Source organism: Phacochoerus africanus, chromosome 8, assembly GCF_016906955.1.
Source record: "Phacochoerus africanus isolate WHEZ1 chromosome 8, ROS_Pafr_v1, whole genome shotgun sequence".
Lineage (NCBI taxonomy): Eukaryota > Metazoa > Chordata > Mammalia > Artiodactyla > Suidae > Phacochoerus > Phacochoerus africanus.
In genome coordinates this window covers 7,147,189-7,168,505 of record NC_062551.1, presented here as the reverse complement: position 1 = coordinate 7,168,505, position 21,317 = coordinate 7,147,189, and the positions used below count along the sequence as shown (strand labels likewise).

Sequence of the window (21,317 nt, the reverse complement as noted above, 5' to 3'; positions counted from 1 at the left end):
GAAAGAGGACCAATATTCAGTTCTTGGAACAAACTGCAGAAAAAAAATCTAAATTTTATAACTGCTTTGCTATTAAATAACATAATAAACACATTTGTAACTTGGTTTTAAATCCACAAAATCAGAAACAGTGAAGGTTGTCATAGGAGAAACTCATTGTTAAAGCCCTTCCATTAGCTTTTGGTACTTTACCATCAAGCAGGTTAGTACTTCAGGACATACTCGGCTACAGAAAAGAAACAACAAAGTTAAGGCAAATAATACTCTTTTTTAGTTTATCAGTGAAATAGTCAAATATTTCAGAAAATGAAAAAATGTTTAAAAAAAATAAATCTCCATAGCAACTGTGTTCTAGTATATATGTTACCTCAATGTGAACAAAGCCTTTTTTTTTTTTTTTTTTTTGGCCGAAAGGAGTGAGCTTCTTAGCATGGTGTGTGTCAATAAGACCTTATTCCAAGCTTGGCACTTCTTACTGCCTCTACTTGCAGCTTTTAACTCTTTGTTTCTTGTGATCCACTGCTTTTTCCATGTCCTGGGTGAAATATTTGGTTTTATGATTGCATCTCAAACATGTTGCTGCTTAGGACTGAATTTGAAACTGATCCCTCTCCTACTTTATCTTCTTTTTCCTGTGCTGTAACGAGAAATTTAGTGGCTTCAGAAAATGTAGAGCTCGTGCTGCAATAAAAATTTGGCAGAAATCAATGTATCTAAATCATCACAAAAGGATATCTAATCTTAAAATTCTCCTCAAAGACTTTTCCCTGTTTAAAAAAATGGGCCTTCAGGATTCCCTCGTGGCTCAGCAGGTTAAGGATCCGGTATTTTCACTGCTATAGCTCGGGTTGCTGCTGTAGCACAGTTCAATCCCAGAACCCAGAACTCCCACATGCCATGGACATAGCCAAAATATTTTTTAAAATAAAATAGGAGTTAAGGATCTGGCATTGGCATGGGTCAGCATCTGCAGCTCTGACTCAACCCCTAGCCTGGGAACTTCCATATGCTGCAGATGCAGCCCTAAAAAGAAAAAAAAAGGAGGAAAAGAAAATAGAATGTGCCTTCAAATCTCAAGAGTTTATAGTGTATATATACGTGTATATATATTTTTTTTTCTTTTTTTTTTGGCCACACCCATGGGATGTGGAAGTTGCCAGGCCAGGAATCAAACCCAAGACATAGCAGTGACAATACCAACTCCATAACTGCTAGGCCACCAGGGAACTCCCAAACTTCTTTTATAGTATACGTGTGTGTGTGTGTGTGTTTAAGGCCACATCTGTGGCATATGGAGGTTCCCGAGCCAGAGGTCAAATCAGAGCTGGAGCTGCAGCTGCCAGCCTACACCACAGCCACAGCAACGCCACATCCTTAACCCACTGAGTGAGGTCAGGGATCAAACCTACATCCTCATGGGTACTAGTCAGATTTGTTTACGCTGAGCCACCACAGGAACTCTTAGTATACACTTTTTGAGAAACCATCCAAACTGACACATTATGCTTTAGGAACCGTTTATACTGTCTTAGTTCAATTTGTAGTTAATAGTTTTTGTTTAACTATATTTGAGAATCTAGTCACTTATTAATGAATTATAAGCTGGTAACAATTTTTTCTTTTTTTTTTTTCTTTTTTTAATTAATTTATTTATTTGTTTTGTCTTTTTGCCTTTTCTAGGGCCGCTCCTGTGGCATATGGAGGTTCCCAGGCCAGGGGTCTAATCGGAGCTATAGCCACCGGCCTACACCAGAGCCACAGCAACACCAGATCCAAGCCACGTCTGCAACCTACACCACAGCTCACGGCAACACCGGATCCTTTAACCCACTGAGCGAGGCCAGGGACCGAACCCGCAACCTCATGTTTCCTGGTCGGATTCGTTAACCACTGGGCCCACGACGGGAACTCCTCAATTTTTTCTTTTTCACTTCTTTTGGTAAGATGTAGTGTATTTTAAAACCATTTAAATCCACTTCTCTAATGAGATATGTCCCTAAAGTCTCCAGATTTCAGGTTCTTATTGGCTACATAATGGTATCTCCCTGACACTCCATTTTCCTGGAATTACATTAGAAAAGCCAGTCATGGAGTTCCCATCATGGCTCAGTGGTACACGAACCCGACTAGGATCCATGAGGATGCAGGTTCGATCCCAGCCTCGCTCAGTGGGTTAAGGATCCGGCATTGCCATGAGCTGTGATGTAGGTCAGAGACGCGGCTCAGAGCCTGAGTTGCTGTGGCTGCAGCGGAGGCCATTGGCTGCAGCTCCAATTCAACTCCTAGCTTGGGAACCTCCACATGCCTCGAGTGCGGCCTTAAAAAGCAAGAAAGAGGGAGGGAGGGAGGAAGGAAGAAAGGAAAAGGCCAGTCATGAGGATTTGGGTAAATAGCCTCAAAACTAAGCCTTCGCAGAGTCCTGAGCAGTATTAGCACCAGTGGGGTTTTTTTCTCAAATTAGTTAGATTTCTACATTTCTTCGGAGCATATGCAGATTTTAAAGCAAATGAAATTGCTAACATTTCTTTTACATTTAGTGGCTTAGTGACTAGTCATAACCTTCCTGTGGTGCTAGTAGTTTTCAAATTAGCAGTCCTCAGTTTTAACAGGCAAAAAATTGTTTCATTTTAAAACATACATAGGGAAGAAAAGCTGGTAGAGAAATAAGCTATTTTTATATATACCTTTGAGGTATCAATTTTCCGGTGGTTACTGAGGAGGGTATACATGTGTTGGCTGTTTCTCAATATTCACAGCTACTTAGCAGAGTGAATGTGAAGAGAGGATTGCTTAAAAAGTAGAGAATTTTGGAGTTCCCATCGTGGCTCAGTGGTTAGCAAACCTGACTAGGATCTATGAGGATGTGGGTTCGATCCCTGGCCTTGCTCAGTGGATAAGGATCCAGTGTTGCTGTGAGCTGTGGTGTAGGTCTCAGACAAGGTGCAGATCTAGCATTGCTACATCTGTGGTGCAGGCCAGCAGCTGTAGCTCCAACTGGACCCCTAGCCTAGGAACCTCTGTGTGCTGCAAGTGTGGCCCTAAAAAAAAAAAAAAAAAAAAAAAAGGAGATGAATCTGACTAGTGTCCATGAGGACGTGGGTTTGATCCCCGACCTTGCTCAGTGGGTTAAGGATCTGGCATTGCTGTGAGCCGTGGAAGTGGGTAACAGATGCAGCTCAGATCTGGTGTTGCTGTGACAGCAGCATAGGCTGGCAGGTATGGCTCCTATTAGACCCCTAGCCTGGGAGCTTCCATATACCGTGGGGATGGCCCTAAAAAGAAAAAAAGAATTCTGAAAAATGGCATTAATGCAAATATATCAACTTAACATCTTAGAATTTTCTTGAAAACCTTGCCAAACAATAATACATATTCTCCTAAAAGAGGGATAAGAGAATGCCAAGAGTTTCTGGTACTGGCTAAATGGGCCCTAATGTTACTCAGAGATTGTCTCAGAGAAGAGCAGGCCTGAAGTCTTTTCCTTCTGGAGGGAAACAAGCTGTCAGAGATGCTGCAGAGGCATCAAATTCTAGATGACTAATTCTCTAAAGCACTGGCTCTCAACTGGGCCAGTCTTGCCCTTGTGGCACTTGGCAGTGTCTGAAGGCATTCTTGATTGTCACAGCTGGCGGGGGTGGGGTGAGGGTACATTGGCACCTCATTAGAAGAGGCCAGAGATGCTCCTTAACATCCTGCTGTGCACAAAAGAGCCCGCCACAAAGAATTACCCAGCTCCTGATGCCAAGAATGCCAAGGCTGGAAAGTCCTACCCTAGGGATAAGGCCAGTTGGCGGGGTAGAATTTTAAGCATTGCTATAGGTGCAATATCAACTGAACCACTGGAACCTTTAAGAAGTAGGTGTATTGTTTAGAAAGTACGTGTTAGTACGGAGTTCCCATCATGGCTCAGGGATTAGCGAACCCGACTAGCATCCATGAGGATGTGGGTTCCATTCCTAGCCTCGCTCAGTGGGTTAAGGATCCGGCCTTGCCATGAGCTGTGGTGTAGGTCACAGCCGAGGCTCAGATCCCACATAGCTGGGGCTGTGGTGTAGGCTGGTGGCTACAGCTCCAACTGGACCCCTAGCCTGGGAACCTCCATATGCCAAGGGTATGGCCCTAAAAAAAGAAAAAAAAAAAGGTATGTGTTAGTAGAGAAAGTCGAGCTCTCACAGTCATAGTCTTATGTTAAAAAAAAATTTTTATCTCTAGGATTTTCACTATAAGCAACTTTTGAAATGTACCAAGTGAAATTCACTTAGATTTTCTTTTTTCACACCACAGAAGCCAGCATCCAGAGCAAATGTGATCACACATCTGTGAGAGAAATAACTTTACCATTTTGAGTCTCTAGTAATGTTTACAGACAAGTTAATGGAAGTAAAATGACAGAATTAGGAAGGACCCTAGGTATTAATCCCCTCGTTTTGTAGGGCAGAGACAGTGGTGCCCAGTAGCAAAAGTAGAATTCATAAAAAAAAAAAAGTCTAGTTCTCAGCTTCTGGGGTAAGGACAATGCTGCTAGTTTTCCTTACTGCACTGGATACTGGAGTATCTTCAGACTGTTCAGGAGGAGAGACAATAGCTTTGATCTGGGAGACGAAACTTGAAAAGTAAAATTTTCATTGAAACCTCAGGAGGACACAAAATCAGTATGAAAGGAATGGCACTGACTGACCTGCAGAACCATGGTGTTTACACTGGTTCAGTGGAAATACAAGCAAAACAGGGTGAGGAAAAGGGCCCGTGAATGAAGATGGTGCCAAGCAGGGACCCTGGGTCGACAAGTTAGGAAGCTAAGTTTTGAGGACGTTTAAGTAAGTAAAGACCCATCAAATTCCAAATGACAACGGGCCATGCTCATAGGATTTCTCAACTATTTTGAACAGCCAGGCATTCATTAGAGGGAAATGATCCAGCTGTTTGCATTTGACCTGATCAAGGTATTCAGGCAAGCCAGCAATCTCTGGTGGCATTTTACATGCATCACCTCCTCATCTTCACCACATCCCGTGTCTGTAATTGTTCCCATCCTGCAGGAAGGAAGGAGGGTCTGAAGCCCTCCTCCCTGCCTTATGTCAGACTTTTCCCCCTAGCACTCCAGCTATCCCTGGCCTTGGGGGTACACTGGAGCCCTCAGATGCCCAAGCTGCAGACCTGGCCTGACTGAATACAAGCTCTTTGTTGGCCAGATTCTCCTTGGGTCACAGGAGAAAATGATCCCTGACCCTCACACATTTGCTCAGGATTAAAAGACGTAAGACCCAGGAGAGGCTCTGAACTCTTAGAAAGAGCAGTGCCTTGCAAATACAAGTGGGATTACTGTATCATGTCACAGATACACAGGACAGAGTTTAGCCTGGGCGTCAAGAGCACAGCATTGAATGTCTCTTGGCTCTGCTGTGGCAATGAGGCTGGCAGACAGAGGGAGAATGTTCCCGTGGTACCAGGAACCACCCCCATCTGCCCTTTTGCCCATCTTGCTTTTTAGTAGCCCCTAAACTGCAGTACCCAGGTTGCATTGGACCCAAGTCCAGACACCCCCAAAAGTCCCAGCTATGAGGACTCCCAATTGTGCAGCTCAGCCTGCCTGGCCAGCTGGAGGACCCACAGAGAAAGACTGGGGGCCCTGCACATAGGGACAGGGAGAGATTGAAAGCAAATTTGACTCTGGGTTTAAGTCATTTTACAGCATGGTCTTGTATGTACAGGTACATTTCACAATAGGGGCAAAGTCCAGAATAAAAAGAATAAAGCTAAAAATTAGGGGAAGTCTCCCTAAGTAGCCAAAGCCCTACAAACTTGTCTGAACGCAACCAAGTCTTTTTTTTTTTTTTTCTTTTTTCTTTTCCTTTTTAGGGCCACACCTGTGACATGGAATTCCCAGAGTAGGGGTCCATTATTTGGAGCTGTTGCTGCTGTCCTACACCATAACCACAGCAACGGAGGATCCAAGCCGTGTCTACAAACTACACCACAGCTCACAGCAATGCTGGATCCTTCACCCACTGAGTAAGGCCAGGGATCAAACCGGCGTCCTCATGGATGCTAGTTGGATTTGTTATCACTGAGCCACGATGGGAACTCCCACAATTTCTGATTCATGGTCATGGTCTTTATACTAAAGGAAAGGCACTTTCTTAGAAGTGCTAGAGCTAATCAATAGAAATTTGATCGACTTTCAAATAGGGTTTTTACGGCCAAAATAAAATGAAGAAAAGATACTGACAAGCTCTATTACCATAACCTTGTCTCAAAGCAACCACAGCAAAGAATAAGCCCCAAATAAAAGGAGGGACCCCCTCTAGCCAGGGAGGGACCAGCCTTGAGTCCCACGGGAGCTGTTCTCCTGGGCCTGAGCCCCAACTCCCACTCCTGTCAGGTCCGTGGGGCTTCCTTAACTGCTGAGCCACGACGGGAACTCCATCCCTCCCAAACACTTTGACTGTTTTACATAGTGAGCTTATTCATTATTCTGCTGCTTCTAAAGAGGGACCTAGGTGGGCAGGCTGCCAGAGCTGGAGGGTCCTTGGAATGAGTCCACACTCCCCCTCCCCTGTCCATACCACTGTCCATACACAGTGGGAATTCGGGGACTCTTCTTGGGGGTGAATCCGGGTGATTTCTTCATTCAGAGAAGAAAGGGGAATGGAACCTGAAAAAGGCTTCTCGCCTGTAAAGTGTCCAGATTCCACAGGCAAAATCTATCTTTCAATGACTGTGGTACTATAATCATTCCTGCACTTCTCGTGTTTTATAAAGACAAATCAACAAAACAAAACCAAAATACCTAAATGTAAGCAGACACTACAAAGACCAGTTATGGAAAGGGGAAGTTTACAGATACAGTCATGTATTGTCTGCCCATGTTTAAGACATGGAACATCTAGAGTTCAAGTACAACCTACTTTAAGCAAATGCAAACTATGTAATTACAGAGCGGCTAAATGGTTATTCATATCACAAAATAGTTTTTTAGAGCATTTCTCTGCATAGCATTGTCGCTTCATATTTAATATACAACTCATACAAACGTTTAATTTATATACCACTTCAGGAAATCTGCACTGGGACAAAATGAGGGGGAGGAAAGATAGGAGAAGGAAGAAAAGTTACAGCCCCATTGCATAATTGTCTTGGGTTGTAGAGTCCCCAAATACTCGATGGAAGGTAAGATTGCAGGAAGCATGTGGGCTGACAATAATCACAGTGACATTTTTTTTTAAAAAAAGTGGTTCTTTGCAACCTCACTCGCAAGATGGATTTTGTACAACTGTAGCCAAAACTTCCCAGACACAGAGACTAGCATGAAACTATATGTATATGAAATCTGGAACATAGAGGATACAATGGATATGGTCCATCCATGGATATATGTCACCTTGGACACACAGAGCCCAGTGGATATAGTTCTTCCATGAATATAATATAAGGATATGTCACCTTGGACGCAAGGATATTCATTTGGACACAGGCTGAAATTTTCTATTATAACATTGTTTCTATTAAAGCAGATCTGTGTTGCAAGAGAAAATAAGGCAACAGAAGACATCTGCTAGGAAACAGTTTGGTCTAAACAAGCCTAGCACCCTTGGTTGAAGGAGCAGAAAGAGCCCCTGACAGTTGGCTCAGGACTGACACGGGGGCATCACTGAGGGCAGCCCTTCAGATTCCCCACCATCCACTTGTCTTTCAGTAGCCAGATGAGCCAGGCAGAGGCTGAGACTGGCATGACCAGTTTGCATTTTGCAAGCGGCTCGGCCACAGAAGCAGCTAACACATAAATATGGGGGCTTTGAGAGTAAATCAAGACCCATACCATGAGATTCAATTTCCCCTGGTTCTACTACAAAAAGGACAAAGAGAGAGATGGAAGAGTGTGCAAGAAAACGAGGACGAGGAGGAAGATGACCAGGAGAAAGAGCAAGGGGCGGGGAGAGGAAGGAAGAGAGGGTGAATGACTTTCAGACGGTGCTTATTCCCAGGGAGTTATATTGTGGGAACTCAGAGGAGTCTGTGAGTGTTAAGGGGAATAACAACTCTGCTCACTGTGAGGGACGGCAGGAGGGGCCTTGAGAACACTTTGGTCTCCAACGTCTGGGGTCTGTTTTCCTGCTTGGCCTCTGTGAGAACGCACTTTGGGGTTTCCACGGGAGGTCTCGGCTCTCTGGGTCTGAGCTTGGCTTTGTGGCTCCGTGCTCCTTGTTTCTGCAAAAACTGCAAGGTGGCGAGATAGCGAATGCTGCTGGGGTAGGGGGGCCACGCCAGGTTCTTCTCAGGCAGGAGGGACCAGGGCAGGCGGCAGGGCTGGGGGGCAGCCAGCAAGGATGTCCGAGCCACCGGGGTGGGAAAAGGCTGCGTTTCCTTGACCTTGTGAGGCTTGGCCAGCTCAATGGGTCTCATTTCACCTGTCCCATCAACTGCTTTCAATCCATATGCACAAGCCACACACTCATCCTTTTCCATACTCAGCACCTTCTCGTCCGGCTCCAAGAAGTTCTTACTCTTCTTACCCAGAACATCCAAGCCATTTGGGGGTGAGGCCTTCAGGGGAGGCAGAACTAAAAGGGCTTTGGAGGTCAAGGAGTTTGAGAGGGAGGGACCACCAGGGCTTCTGGGACCCTTGCCCCTAACAGTCTCAGGTGTAGTCCAGTCTTCTAGGCACCAAATAAACTCCTTTATTTGCAGGCTTTTTTTCTCTCCCTGACTGTAGGTGGGAAAGCAGATCTTGTTAACTTCCCTGGAGGCAGTGGTGGGGCCTTGGGGGAGGCCTGGAGTCTGGGAGAGGCTGAGCCCCTTCTTCTCTGGGCCTGCCTCAACCAGAGCTGATGCCCCGGACTCCAACTTCCCTGCCTCCAACTGAAGCCGGGCCTCCAGGCTGCCCTGGGAGAGATTGACACAGAGCAAGCAGCTGCTGGCACTTTCTCCCGCTCTCGCCTTTTTAAGCTTCTTCCTGGGCCAGATGCACGCAGTTGGAGAAGTCCTTCTCCAGCCTTGGACCTACAAATAAAGCAGCATGTTACGTTCAATCTTAGCCCAGCTGCCCAGCCATTTGGGCTGTCCTATTTGAATCAATATTTTTCTTAAAATTGACGTAATTTTTTGTTTGTTTCAACTCTTCATACCTAGTTTTGCCTCATACTAAGCCACAGTATTTGTAACAGTATTTTTTTTTTTTTTTTCCTTTTTAGGGCTGCACCCATGGCATGTAGAAGTTCCCAGCCTAGGGGTCGAATCAGAGCTGCAGCTGCCGGCCTATGCCACAGCCACAGCCACAGCACCGTGGGATACGAGCCACGTCTGTGACCTACACCCCAGCTCATGGCAATGCTGGATCCTTAACCCTTAGAGTGAGGCCAGGGATCGAATCTGCAACCTCATGGATACTAGTCAGATTCGTTACCTCTGAGCCACAATGGAAAAAAGCACAGTGAAGTCTCAATTCTTGGGTGGCTGCCAGGCCGCTGACCAGCGCTGCACACTGGGTCGGCCTGAGGACATCTTCCGGGAACCCCTCCCTTCACATGCTCCAGAGTCTACACTGCATCTTCAAGAGGACCAGGCTGCTTGCCCCAGGCTTCTCTGCTCTGGACCCTGGCTCCCCAGGTGGTTTTCCAGCCTTTGCAGAAAAGCCAGGGTCCGGGCCTGCTAGCTAACAGGCCCTCAGGCTACCTGGCTTCTCTACAGATGGTAGTTTTGGCTTGGATCCTACATTGCTGTGGCTGTGGCATAAGCCGGCAGCTGCAGCTCCAATTTGACCTGTAGCCTGGGAACTTCCATATGCCACAAATGTGGCCCTAAAAAGTAAATAATAATAATAATATCCAGGTTCCTGAGGCCCACCCCAACTTACTAAGCCAGCACTCAGGAGAGGGGCTTGAGAAGGTAGATTTTAAAAAGTACCCCATGTAAGCCTAGTTCAAAAGGTCTGCTTCTCCAGGGTGTTCAGATGGCTTGGCAGGGGATCCAGGTCCCAAGGCAGGAGGAGTGACACCTTGTCTTTTTGGTCCTTATAGGTCAGGTGTCACAGGTAGGCTAGGAATTGCCAAAAAGGTGTGGATGTCCACCAGGACTTGGAGCCAAGCTGCAGTGTAAGGTGACTGTGCTGTGTCTACAGGGTAAGTCCTAGAAGACATGGTGCTTGCAACTGTCATGTGGACTTCGGTGAGTCACTCTGTCTTATTTGGCCTCAGTTTCCATATTGCTAAAGTAAGCCAATTAGATCAAGGTTTCTCAACCTCAACACTACCATTTGGGGCTTTTTTTTTTTTTTTTCCTGTCTTTTGTCTTTTTAGGGCTGCATCCTTGGCATATGGAGGTTCCCAGGCTAGGGGTCTAATCAGAGCTGTTGCCACCCGCCTACACCAGAGCCACAGCAACGCCAGATCCGAGCCACATCTTCGACCTACACCACAGCTCACAGCAACGCTGGATCCTTAACCCACTGAGAGAGACCAGGGATCGAACCCACAACCTCATGGTTCCTAGTTGGATTCATTTCTGCTGCACCAGGATGGGAACTCCCATTTGGGGCTTTTTATGGGTTGCATGGTTGTGTACCTTCCCACTCCCCTCCTCCCACAAGTTTCTTTCATATATATATATTTTTAAATTTTTTTTCATTATAGCTGGTTTACAGTGTTCTGTCAATTTTCTCCTGCACAGCGTGGAACATACATGTATAGATCCTTTGTTTCTCACATTATCATGCTCCATCATAAGTGACTAAATAGAGTTCCCAGTGGTTTCACAAATTTCTATGTTGAAACTCTAATCTCTGGTGCAACGGTATTTAGAGGTGGGTGTTTGGGAGGTACTGGGGTGAGATGAAGTTAAGGGGGTGGGGCCCTCATGATGGGATTAGTGCCCTTATAAGGAGAGGAATAACAGAGCTCTCTCTGCTCACATGCACCAAAGAAGGCCATGTGAGGCTGTAACCAAGAAGAGGGCCCTCACCAAGAACCCCAACATGCTGGCACCCTGTCAGAAATGGATGTCTGTTGCTTAAGCTACTCAGCCTACGGTACTCTGTTATAGCAGCCCGAAAAAGACAGGGCCAGATCATTGCCCATCGTGGGAGCCAGTCTGGGCACTGCAGTTTGTAGAGTAGCACCTGTGGCCTCTACCCAGTACAGCCAGGAGCATCTGCTCCCCTCACCCCCAGGTGTGACCTTGCCAAGTGAGAATAACTGGATTAGACCAGAGTTCCTTAAATTTAGAAGTGTATTTATAAATTTGGAACTCTTATTTCTAGAATTGAATCTGAGAATAGTTTAAGAATAAACCCACAGGGTTCTCAGTAGAACCACCAGGACAGAAATCTCAGGTCTCTTTGGGAGTGAAGTAGCTTGGGTTAAATTCTAGAGTCCAGAAGACCTAGGTTCAAGTCCTGCCTTGACCACTGCCTGAGTGCTCTTTGAGACATTTCACCTTTTGGGTGCTCTGGTATCCTTATCCAAAAAAGGATAATGACTGTCTCACAAAACTACTGAGAGGGTAAATGACTTGATGTGCTTTAAGTATTTGTACTTGATGTGCTTGCCCCTACTGTGTGGCTATAAATACTCTCTGAAAGCTACTGCTATTATCATCATTAACTCTGTGCCAACAGTTTCTATATTTCATCATTTACACATTTTTTGGCAACAGTAACTATTTTTGAAACTAGTAGGAAAAAAAAGGCCGTACAAAACAATGACATGCAAGGGAGCTAACTCGAGAAAATACTCACTGCTTCTTCCCATCCAGTTCCGATGACCAACTCTTTGGTTTTTTCATCTTGTTCAAGCGTAACGTCACTGACATTGAGAAGACAACAAACATGATTCTCGTCACTTCTTTCATCTGGACAAGTATAGACTAATTCAGTTTCTTCTGTTCTTTGAATTTCATTATTTTCACCATTTTCTAATTCAGTCTCATTTTTCTGACCAAGATCCATTACTATGATAGTTGACTAAAGTCTTTAACATCTTCTTCCTGTAGTTTGAAATGCAAATGGAACTTAGCCTTTAATACTAACGTATGGGAGTTCCCGTCGTGGCGCAGTGGTTAACTAATCCAACTAGGAACCGTGAGGTTGCGGGTTCGATCCCTGGCCTTGCTCAGTGGGTTAAGGATCTGGCGTTGCCGTGAGCTGTGGTGTAGGTCGCAGATGTGGCTCAGATCCTGAGTTGCTGTGTCTGTGGTGTAGGTTGGCAGCTACAGCTCTGATTAGATCCCTAGCCTAGGAACCTCCATATGCCGTGGGAGCAGCCCTAGAAAAGGCAAAAAGACCAAAAAAAAAAAAAAGTATGTATGTATTGGTTTTTAGGGCCACACCCGAGGTATATGGAAGTTCCCAGGCGAGGGGCCTAATCAGAGCTGCAGCTGCCAGCCTACACCACAGCCACAGAGCAAGGTGAGAACTGAGCCGTGTCTGTGACCTACACCACAGCTCATGGCATCACCGGAACCTTAACCCCCTGAGCAGGGCCAGGGATTGAACCTGCATCCCCATGGATACCATTCGGGTTTGTTACTGCTGAACCACAATGGGAGTTCCAAAATTATCTTGATTTTAAGCTCTCCTCTTGTAAATGCACCTTCAGGATTGATTGCCCCTTCTCGTCCTCCAGCTCATGAAAGAGATGACAAAAAGAAATATGCAATAAGCAATCAAAGATACTCTAAAAGAGTGGATATGTGATTTCTTACAAATTACTGGCTATTTTCCTTTTATGTTGGAATGGAGAAAACTGCATTGATATAATACTCATATGTGGGAATTCCCATTGTGGCTCAGCAGAAATGAATCAGACTAGTATCTACCAGGACTTGGGTTTGATCCCTGGCCTTGCTCAGTGGGTTAAGGATCCAGCATTGCCGTGAGCTGTGGTGTAAGTTGCAGCCGCAGCTCAGATCCCACATTGTGTGGCTCTGGTGTATGCTGGTGGCTACAGTTCCAATCCGACCCCTAACCTGGGAACCACCTTATGCCAAAGGCGTGGCCCTAAAAAGACCAATAATAATAATAATACTCATATTTGCTCGTGGTAAAATTATGCCGTTTACATATTTGAAGTAAGTCAGAGCTCACAACCTGATTTGGTTTAAGAAATACAGATATAAGCATACATCAAAGTCCATATGTTTTCCAAGAAAATCATATCAAGGAAACACAAAGATCACAGTGAAAATGCTCCCATGGGAAAATACATTTGCAGATGCAACTAGAAAAATTGGATTTGGAGTATAAAGCAGGAAAGCACACAGATGTATGCCAGAAGGCATTAAATTCTATGACATATGTTATTGAAGTGACTAGAACCAAAATGTACAAAGAAGAACATTTTGGTCCAAGCCCTCAAAGTACTTGTTTGGGTAAACATGAATAAACCCAAAGGAAAATGATCCAAGGAACTTAAGATGTTTGGAAAAGAAATAAAGATGAATGAGAGTCTAAATAACAGAGCCTATTCACCATCCAGCCAGTGTCTCTTCTAGTAGGATTTTTCTTAAGTAAACCGAAATGGAAAGGACATAATCAGCAAAAACAAAAACAAAAACAAAACCCTGCAAGATAGTTTATTATTTTACCAATTAAGCATAAGCCATTATGATTTGCTTCAAAATAATTCTGGAAGGGGGAGTCCCCACTGTGGAGCAGCAGAAACGAATCTGGCTAGGAACCATGAGGTGGCGGGTTCGATCCCTAGCCTTGCTCAGTGCGTTAAGGATCCAGGGTTGCTGTGGGCTATGGTGTAAGTCACAGACGTGGCTCTGATCTGGCGTTGCTGTGCTGTGGTGTAGGCCGGCATCTACAGCTCTGATTAGACCCCTAGCCTGGGAACCTCCATATGCCATGGGTATGGCCCTAAAAAGACAAAAGACAAAAGACAAAAAAAAAAAAAAAACAACCATAAACAAACAAACAATTCTGGAAGGGAGTGGGAGGTGCCTGGTTAAAGAGAAAACAAAAGCACCACAAATTGTGTTTGTTGCAGAAAGGCACGAGGACATGGAGGTTAACTGTACTACTCTCTCTACTTTTGCGTCAGTGTGAAATTTTCTATAATTTTTTTTTTTAAATCAGTGAATAAGGGAGTTCCCGAAGTGGCTAAGTGGTTAACAAATCTGACTAGCATCCATGGGGATGCAGGTTCGCTTCCTGGCCTTGCTCAGTGAGTTAAGGATCCTGTGTTGCTATGGCTGTGGTGTAGGCTAGAAGCTACAGCTCCAATTCTACCCCCAGCCTGGGAACCTCCATTTGCCACAGGTGCAGCCCCAAAAAGCAAAAATAAATAAATAAAATTTAAAAATAAATAAATAAAAGAAACAATGGTTCCAACTCAGAGATGCTGGTAAAATTAATGTCACTATATATTTATAACTGGTACCTATATTGAACGTGATGGAAAATAACTTACATTTACTGATTTATTAATATAATTTTTAAAAATTTTTTTAGGGCTGCACCTCATGGCATATGGAGGTTCCCAGGCTAGGGGTTGAACCAGAGCTACAGCTGCTGGCCTATATCACAGCCACACTAATGCCACATCCAAGCTGCATCTTCAACCCACACCTCAGCCCATGGCAACACCAGATCCTTAGTCCACTGAGCGAGGCCAGGGATCGAACCCGCAACCTCATGGATCCTAGTTGGATTCATTTCCACTGCACCACAATGGGAACTCCTTATTAGTATAATTTTATACATGAGAAAACATATAGGAAGGTTGGGAAAATTTCCAAGGTCACTGTGAGAAAGTTCTCCCCAAAGAGCCACTGTTTTTCCCTGCATTTCGGCCTCCCTTGCTGTTGAGGCAGAGCCTTGTGACCAGTGGAGCCAGCAAAACAGGTGCAACTGATTATATCACTTCCTGGATGACGCCCTAATGACGTCATGTGCCCCTTCAGCTCCCTTCTCTTCCCGCTAAGACTCTGGAAGTCACGCGTTGAGTTGGAAGCACCACAAAATGAAGGACGCCTGGATCCCGAGTCACAGCTTTGAGGAGAACCCCCACAAGAGTCTGAAGCCCTCTTTAGACTGTGCACGAATGATAACACACTGTGGAGATTTTAGGGTCTGTTTGCTGCTGTCGTGGAGCCTGTCCTCTACTGATGAACACAGTCACTGAGACGGTTAGTGTCAGAGCTGAGACTGCAAGGCCAGAACCTTCTGCTTCTAGAGCAGATTCACTTAACTATTATACCTGAAGCAAAAGAAGAAACCAGCTATAACATAGTTTTGTATTTTATGATTTTTATTTTTTCCATTATAGTTGATTTACAGTGTCCTGTTAATTTCTACTGTACAGCAAAGGGACCCAGTCATCCATATATATACCTATCTTTTTCTCCCATTATCCGCCATCATGTTCCATTACAAGTGACTAGATAGAGTTCCCTGTGCTATACAGCAGGATCTCATTGCTTACCTATAACATAGCTTTTAAAATAACTTGATGAGGAGTTACACATTAAAAGGACTAGAGTGCTATTTAATCCTGTAAATTGTTATTGTTGTACATAAAGCTGCATAATGATAGAAAGGGAAGGTAGAAAAATTAATTTGCAATTTTTCTGTGAAATAATACCAAAAAAAGAGAGCACGTTTTAACTCTATAGGAAGGAACAAATAACCATAGGTATTCTGTACAAAGCCAGGTGGGTACATACCATAAAGTCGGAGTAAAAGATGAATATTACAGGTTGAAAGTATCAGAATACTAGCTCCATGTCTTTGCAAGACCAAGAGTGTACTTAATTCAAAGATAAAACTCTGATTAGGGTGAGAATTTTTTTTTTTTGTTCTTTTGTTTCTGGGGTGAGGATGAATTGTGCACAAGTTTATGTTCATGGAGAGAAAATAGGTTAAAAAATACCTGTTGAAATAGCTTTTCTACAATGTTCTCGAAAGAAAATGCGGTAAACTGAATTCTGCAAATCCTCCCTCTACAAGATTTCCCATCCTTATCTCTGGGACTATGAATACAATGAGCCGTAACATCTTTGAATAACTTATATTACCTGGCAAAAGGGACTTTATAGATGTAATTATGGTTTCTAATCAATTGACCCAAAGATAGGGAAGTTATTTTGGTTTATCTGGGTAGGCCTAATCTAGTGACATGAGCCCTTTAAAAGCTGGGTGTTTTCTCTGGGTGACAGCAGGAACAGTAGCAGCAAAAGTCAGAGATTCAAAGCATGAGAGAAATTGGAGGCATGTTACTGGCTTTGAAGAGTGCCAACACATTTTTATCTTTTTGCTACCATCTTTGCCAAATATTTGCTATCACTAATCTATACAGACAGACTACACATGCCTTACTCTTGATCCCTACACCTGGTTGACACATTCTTTTTTTTTTAATTTTTAATTTTTTAAATTATAGTTGACTTACAATGTTGTACCAGTTTCTCTGGTTGACATATTCTTAATTAAATTTTTTTCTTGGCCACACTTGTGGCCTGTGTAAGTTCCTGGGCCAGGGATATAACCCACACCATAGCAACCAAACCGCTGCAGAGGCGCCAGATCCTTAACCCGTTGTGCCATAAGAGAACTCCCTTAATCAGTAAATGATGAGAGGGGATAGGCCAGAAAATGTGAAAAGTGCAGAGTGTATAAGACAAAAGCGAGTTGTTTCTGTCAAAGGCAGGCAGCATTCCCTCAAAACTCCTTACCACTCCCGGGCTCTACAGCAAGCTCCTACACCCAATTTCATCTTCCTAGAAGTTTAGGTTTAAAAGGATCTTGAATCTATGTCAGAATATCAGCCAGGGAAACACGCAGCCTCATTTAGAATTATAAATGGATATTCCTGTGGATCCTTATCAATATGTGTTGAATGAAAAAAATCAAAGAGTACAAACACTGTTAGCACTGACGGAAGTTAAGTTTCTTACTAAAGACTTAAGCTTCAAGCATATGAACTGGTTAAATAGGTCTTGAAGATTGTCCTGGGCAGGCTGATCACTGTTTCCAAAGGAAAATGGCTGTTCCTAGTTTCGACGGAAAATGATACCGGGATTCCAATCTAATTCACAGTCTGAGACCACAACTTGGCGGGCAACTGAAACTCTGCCTCAAAGCTGAGCATATGCACCACCCAATTGGAACAATTTGTTTGCATTTTCAAGAGTGTAAACTTTATCTCCCCATATTAACTATCTTTACGCTTCTTATATGCCCACAGAGCACAGCAGCTTTGATTATTCATAGAATGATTTCTAGGAGCGCGGTTTCTACACCCATTCCTCCCTATGGAGCAGAACATTTCTACTCCAATCTCAGTTTTCGACTCTTTTTTTTCCACTCACATTTATTACTCATTACTCACTAGGTGCCTGTTATATGCGTAACATTGGCAGTAAAATGGTAAATAAAGCAAGGCCTGGCCTCCCAGCTCTCACACAGCAAACAATGTACAAGAAAACTTAAGCCGTCACACACCTCACCTGTCGCTCCTAAAGCCAAAGCACTTCACAGACGGCTCCTCTTCCCTTTAGTAGCCCCACCCCCTCCCCGCAGGCTCCTCCCCTTCCACGACCTTTCTTTTTTCTCATTTAGCTCCTCCCCTTTTTCCCCCGGGTCCTACCTCACCGAAAAAGATGTCTTCCTGTATTTCAACAGCTGTGCCCTCCAGCAAAGCGGCCCTACTTGCTCCACCAAGCCCCCTTCCTCCATTGGCTCCTCCCTCCCAGGGCTCCGCCCTGCCAACGGCTCCTCCCACTGCCCCACCCATGCCGCGCCCTCCTCCTCAAACCCTGCCCACTCTTAGTTCAGCCCAGGCCCGCGCTACCTCTCCCTTTTGCCTCCCCGCCTGAGAGGGCGGCTTCCTTCCGAACTGGGCAGGACACCTCGCTCTGCCGCCCGGTGGAAAGGTCGGGGGGCCTTGCCCGGAGGCGGGGAAGCGGCCGCGGCCGCTCACACCCTCCAGTGGAGCCAGCTGGGTGGAAGGCCCCCGGGCAGCTTAGTCCCCGCCGGCGGGCGACCGAGACAGTTGCCCTGGGTTACGGACGCGCTGGGGGCGGGGTGGTGGGCGGGTCCGCGGCGGAAGTGACGTACACCCGCCTCGCGCTACCCAGCTGAGCACAGTAGGCGACGCTCACTGACCGCGGTGGTCTCGTGCTCCCAGCAGGCTGCGCAGCTGCGAACTTTCCACCAGCGCGTGAGGAGCTTTCGGCCTCTGAGGGAGCGGCGGGCGCTTCGCGAGGTACCAGTGCAGCCCTAAGCGCCGTTCAGGAAAACCGACCGAGGGACTGGGTGCCCGTCGGCCCTTGGAGTTCGAAAGCGAAGGCTTTGGGACCAGCTTCCCCTCAGAGATCTAGAACCTCTCTCCCCGCGCATTGCTCCCCTTGGCGCGGGTTGGGTCTCGGGGGGCGTGGCTAGCAGCTTTCCTGGTTTTTACCCGCTAGGTGCCTGACGACCAAAACCGTCCCCAGACTTTGCCAGCTGTCCCCGAGTCGCCCCGCCTCCGTAAGGACTGTGGCAGGGTAGTGCAAGTCAGAAGCTTCACAGTGGGAATTTATGCCACTCATTTGGCTGGGCGGGACTGGTTCGAATCCGCTGTCGTGTAGCCTGTGAGGTGGAGCATTGGCATCTTTTATACAAATGTGGAAAAGTAGCTCCACGTCGTTAAAGCGCTGGTTGAAGACAATGAAAAGCCACCCACTTTCGAGCATCCCGAGATGCAGCCAGGGGTGGACTCCTGTGTCCAGAGTCAGGCATTAGTGGTAGAACCCAACTTAGGTCTGGTTCCAAAGCCCCTCTACTTAGTAGTTCTTAAAGTGTGACTATTTCTGCTGGAGAAAAATATTAGAATATAAGGCTCTTATACCACGGTGATTAAAAGCCGTTTGGGAAGATGGGTGTGTACTACGGTTTTTTTCCTACAGAAGGAACAATACTAATTAGAAAGCCTATCAAGTCTTTGGAAAGGCCATATTTTATGACGTATAAATTACGTTATTCTGAAAGGTCAGAAGTGCTTTTCTAGGATATGACTACTTTTTAAGGTGTTCTTTATCTAAGACACACATTACTGGATCTTTTGTATTTCGCAACTTAGAATTAATGGCATGCCCAAATACTTCTCAAAAGAACAGTACAAAACCGCATACCTCATTCCACTTTTTTGTGTTAAAACATTTTAATCTTAAATTTTAATAGTAGCAAGGGATGTAATATACAGATGATCATGAATGTTGGCATTTTAAAATGTTACATCACTTGGGCTGTTCATCCCCTCTTGCCAATTCATGTATCTATGGATAAATATTACCATAGATAACTGTTGCCAGAAGGAGACTGATTCAGCCCCTAAGCTGAGTGAAATACTTTGATATGAAGACAAAAGGGGTTTTGTTCTTGCAGTGTCTCTTAACTTTTTAAACTCTTTGCCACACCAGAAATCACATAGCAACAGTTTTTTATTTTTCTCTCTTTTTCTTTTTCTTTCTTTCTTTCTTTTTTAAATTATCAGATGACAGGATTTCCTGTCCTGGCACAGTGGAAACCAATCCAACTAGGAACCATGGAGTTGCGGGTTTGATCCCTGGCCTCGCTCAGTGGGTCAAGGATCTGGCGTGGCTGTGGCTATGGCTGTGGCGGGCAGCAACAGCTCTGATTAGACCTCCTAGCCTGGGAACCTCCATATGCTGAGGGTACCCCCCTAAAAAGACAAAAAAGAAAAAAAAAAGAAAAAAAATTAGCGGATGACAGTTTGGTTAGGAAGGATTCCTTCTGTTGAAAACAGAAAATTAACTTGAAGCCACCTGACTAGCAGGATTTGGTACCTCGTCATTAAACAGCATTCTGTTTCTGGGAAGTATACCAAAAGTCTTAACTAAGATTTACTAAATGACTATTAATTAAACTTCTTGACTGTAAGCACATTCTCCTTAGTACTTGTGGAAGTTGGAAGATCTAGCAACTGATTTCCTTCACACTAATCATGCCTGCATACCTGTTGTAAATGGGCTTAAGTTTAGCAGGTAAAAGACTGATAGTATGACTGAGCAGAAACGTTGAGGGACAAGTGTGTTTGGTTAGTCATGTTTATAAAAAGCCAAGGTAGAGGGTGAATAAAGATACAAAAGCTCTCTAGTAGAATAAGATCTGAATTGGCAAAGGGGTGTTTCAAAACAGATGGGGGCAGGAGGTATGTAGAAACAACTTTCCATTCAATTTTGAATCTAAATCTACTCTCAAAAAAGTTCTTAAAAGAAAAAAGAGAGAGACTGATGGGGATTGGTGGGCATTAGTAAAGCCATGTTACTGGGAAGAAAAAACTAATCTTTGTGTTAAGTGAGAGGCCCCACTGAGAAAGTCTGATGTATAATTAGGTCTGAAATAATACAGTGATTGTTGAGGGGTAATGAGGGAAAAGTTAAAATTAGCATAATTTTAAAAACCAAAGGTGAGTGGTATTCTGACATTTCAGCAGCCCTAAAAAAGCTGCAGAGGAGTTCCCGTCGTGGCTCAGTGGTTAACGAATCCGACTAGGAACCATGAGGTTGCGGGTTCGGTCCCTGCCCTTGCTCAGTGGGTTAACGATCCCGTGTTGCTGTGGCTCTGGTGTAGGCCGGTGGCTACAGCTCCGACTGGACCCCTAGCCTGGGAATCTCCACATGCCGCGGGAGCGGCCCAAGAAATAGCAAAAAGACAAAAAAAAAAAAAAAAGAAAAAGCTGCAGAAATTCCAAAATTGGTTTGCTGAGAGTTGATCTGAAATACTACCCTCCTTTTGACCCCAGCATGCCTACATAGAGCCCTCTAGTGGTTTATTAAAACTTAATACTGTCAACTTTTTAAACAACCTGGAAGGTGATATGAAAAAAAATTTTTTAAACACTTACAGGGTAACCTGTCCCATTTCTTGAATTTTAAAAAATTTTTATATTTATTTGTTTATTGGCTTTTTTAGGGCCACACCCACGGCCTATGGAAGTTCCCAGGCTAGGGGTTAAATCAGAGCTGCAGCTGCTGGCATACATTACAGCCACAGGACACCAGATCCCAGCCACTTCTGCAAGCTACACCACAGCTCATGGTAATGCCCAATCCTTAACCCACTGAGTGAGGCAAGATTGAACCAGCATCCTCATGGATACTAGTCAGATTTGTTTCCGCTGCGCCACAATGGGAACTCCCGATTTCTTGAGTTTTAGTTAATAAAGAGCATTATTCAAAATCTTTAAGCTGCTCTAAGACCAAAACCACTTATAGGAATGAATTCTGAGAATGAAGTCTATTGACTTAGCCCACTTGGAAGCCGTCTAACACCTGCCATTTTCAACAGCACTGTGACAGAAATGAGGGTCGAATTG

At 44.7% G+C, this 21,317-nt stretch overlaps 1 protein-coding gene across 4 annotated transcripts; it reads right to left on the bottom strand.

The window, feature by feature from the left end:
* Positions 1 to 6,836: 6,836 nt before the first annotated feature.
* Positions 6,837 to 18,008, bottom strand: C8H16orf46 (chromosome 8 C16orf46 homolog). Of its 4 annotated transcripts, none has more exons than XM_047793262.1 (3): positions 17,790 to 18,008; positions 11,732 to 11,979; positions 6,837 to 9,000 (listed from the first exon to the last, which is right to left on the bottom strand). In XM_047793262.1, the coding sequence occupies exons 2-3, from the start codon at positions 11,939 to 11,941 to the stop codon at positions 8,005 to 8,007; spliced, it is 1,206 nt and encodes a 401-aa protein (XP_047649218.1). In that variant the 5' UTR covers positions 11,942 to 11,979; positions 17,790 to 18,008; the 3' UTR covers positions 6,837 to 8,004. The 4 variants fall into 4 exon arrangements, with proteins under 4 accessions (XP_047649218.1, XP_047649217.1, XP_047649220.1 ...); XM_047793261.1 differs by lacking the exon at positions 17,790 to 18,008 and adding an exon at positions 17,586 to 17,702; XM_047793264.1 differs by lacking the exon at positions 17,790 to 18,008 and adding an exon at positions 17,591 to 17,702.
* Positions 18,009 to 21,317: the final 3,309 nt, after the last annotated feature.

What these genes read in the sequence shown, in the direction of transcription:
- C8H16orf46 (XM_047793262.1), bottom strand. Translation starts at nt 11,941, where the DNA reads ATGGATCTTGGTCAGAAAAATGAGACTGAATTAGAAAATGGTGAAAAT. An exon ending in GAACTGGATGGGAAGAAGCA is followed by an intron (nt 9,001 to 11,731) that starts GTGAGTATTTTC and finishes CTTTATTTGTAG; the next exon opens with GTCCAAGGCTGGAGAAGGAC.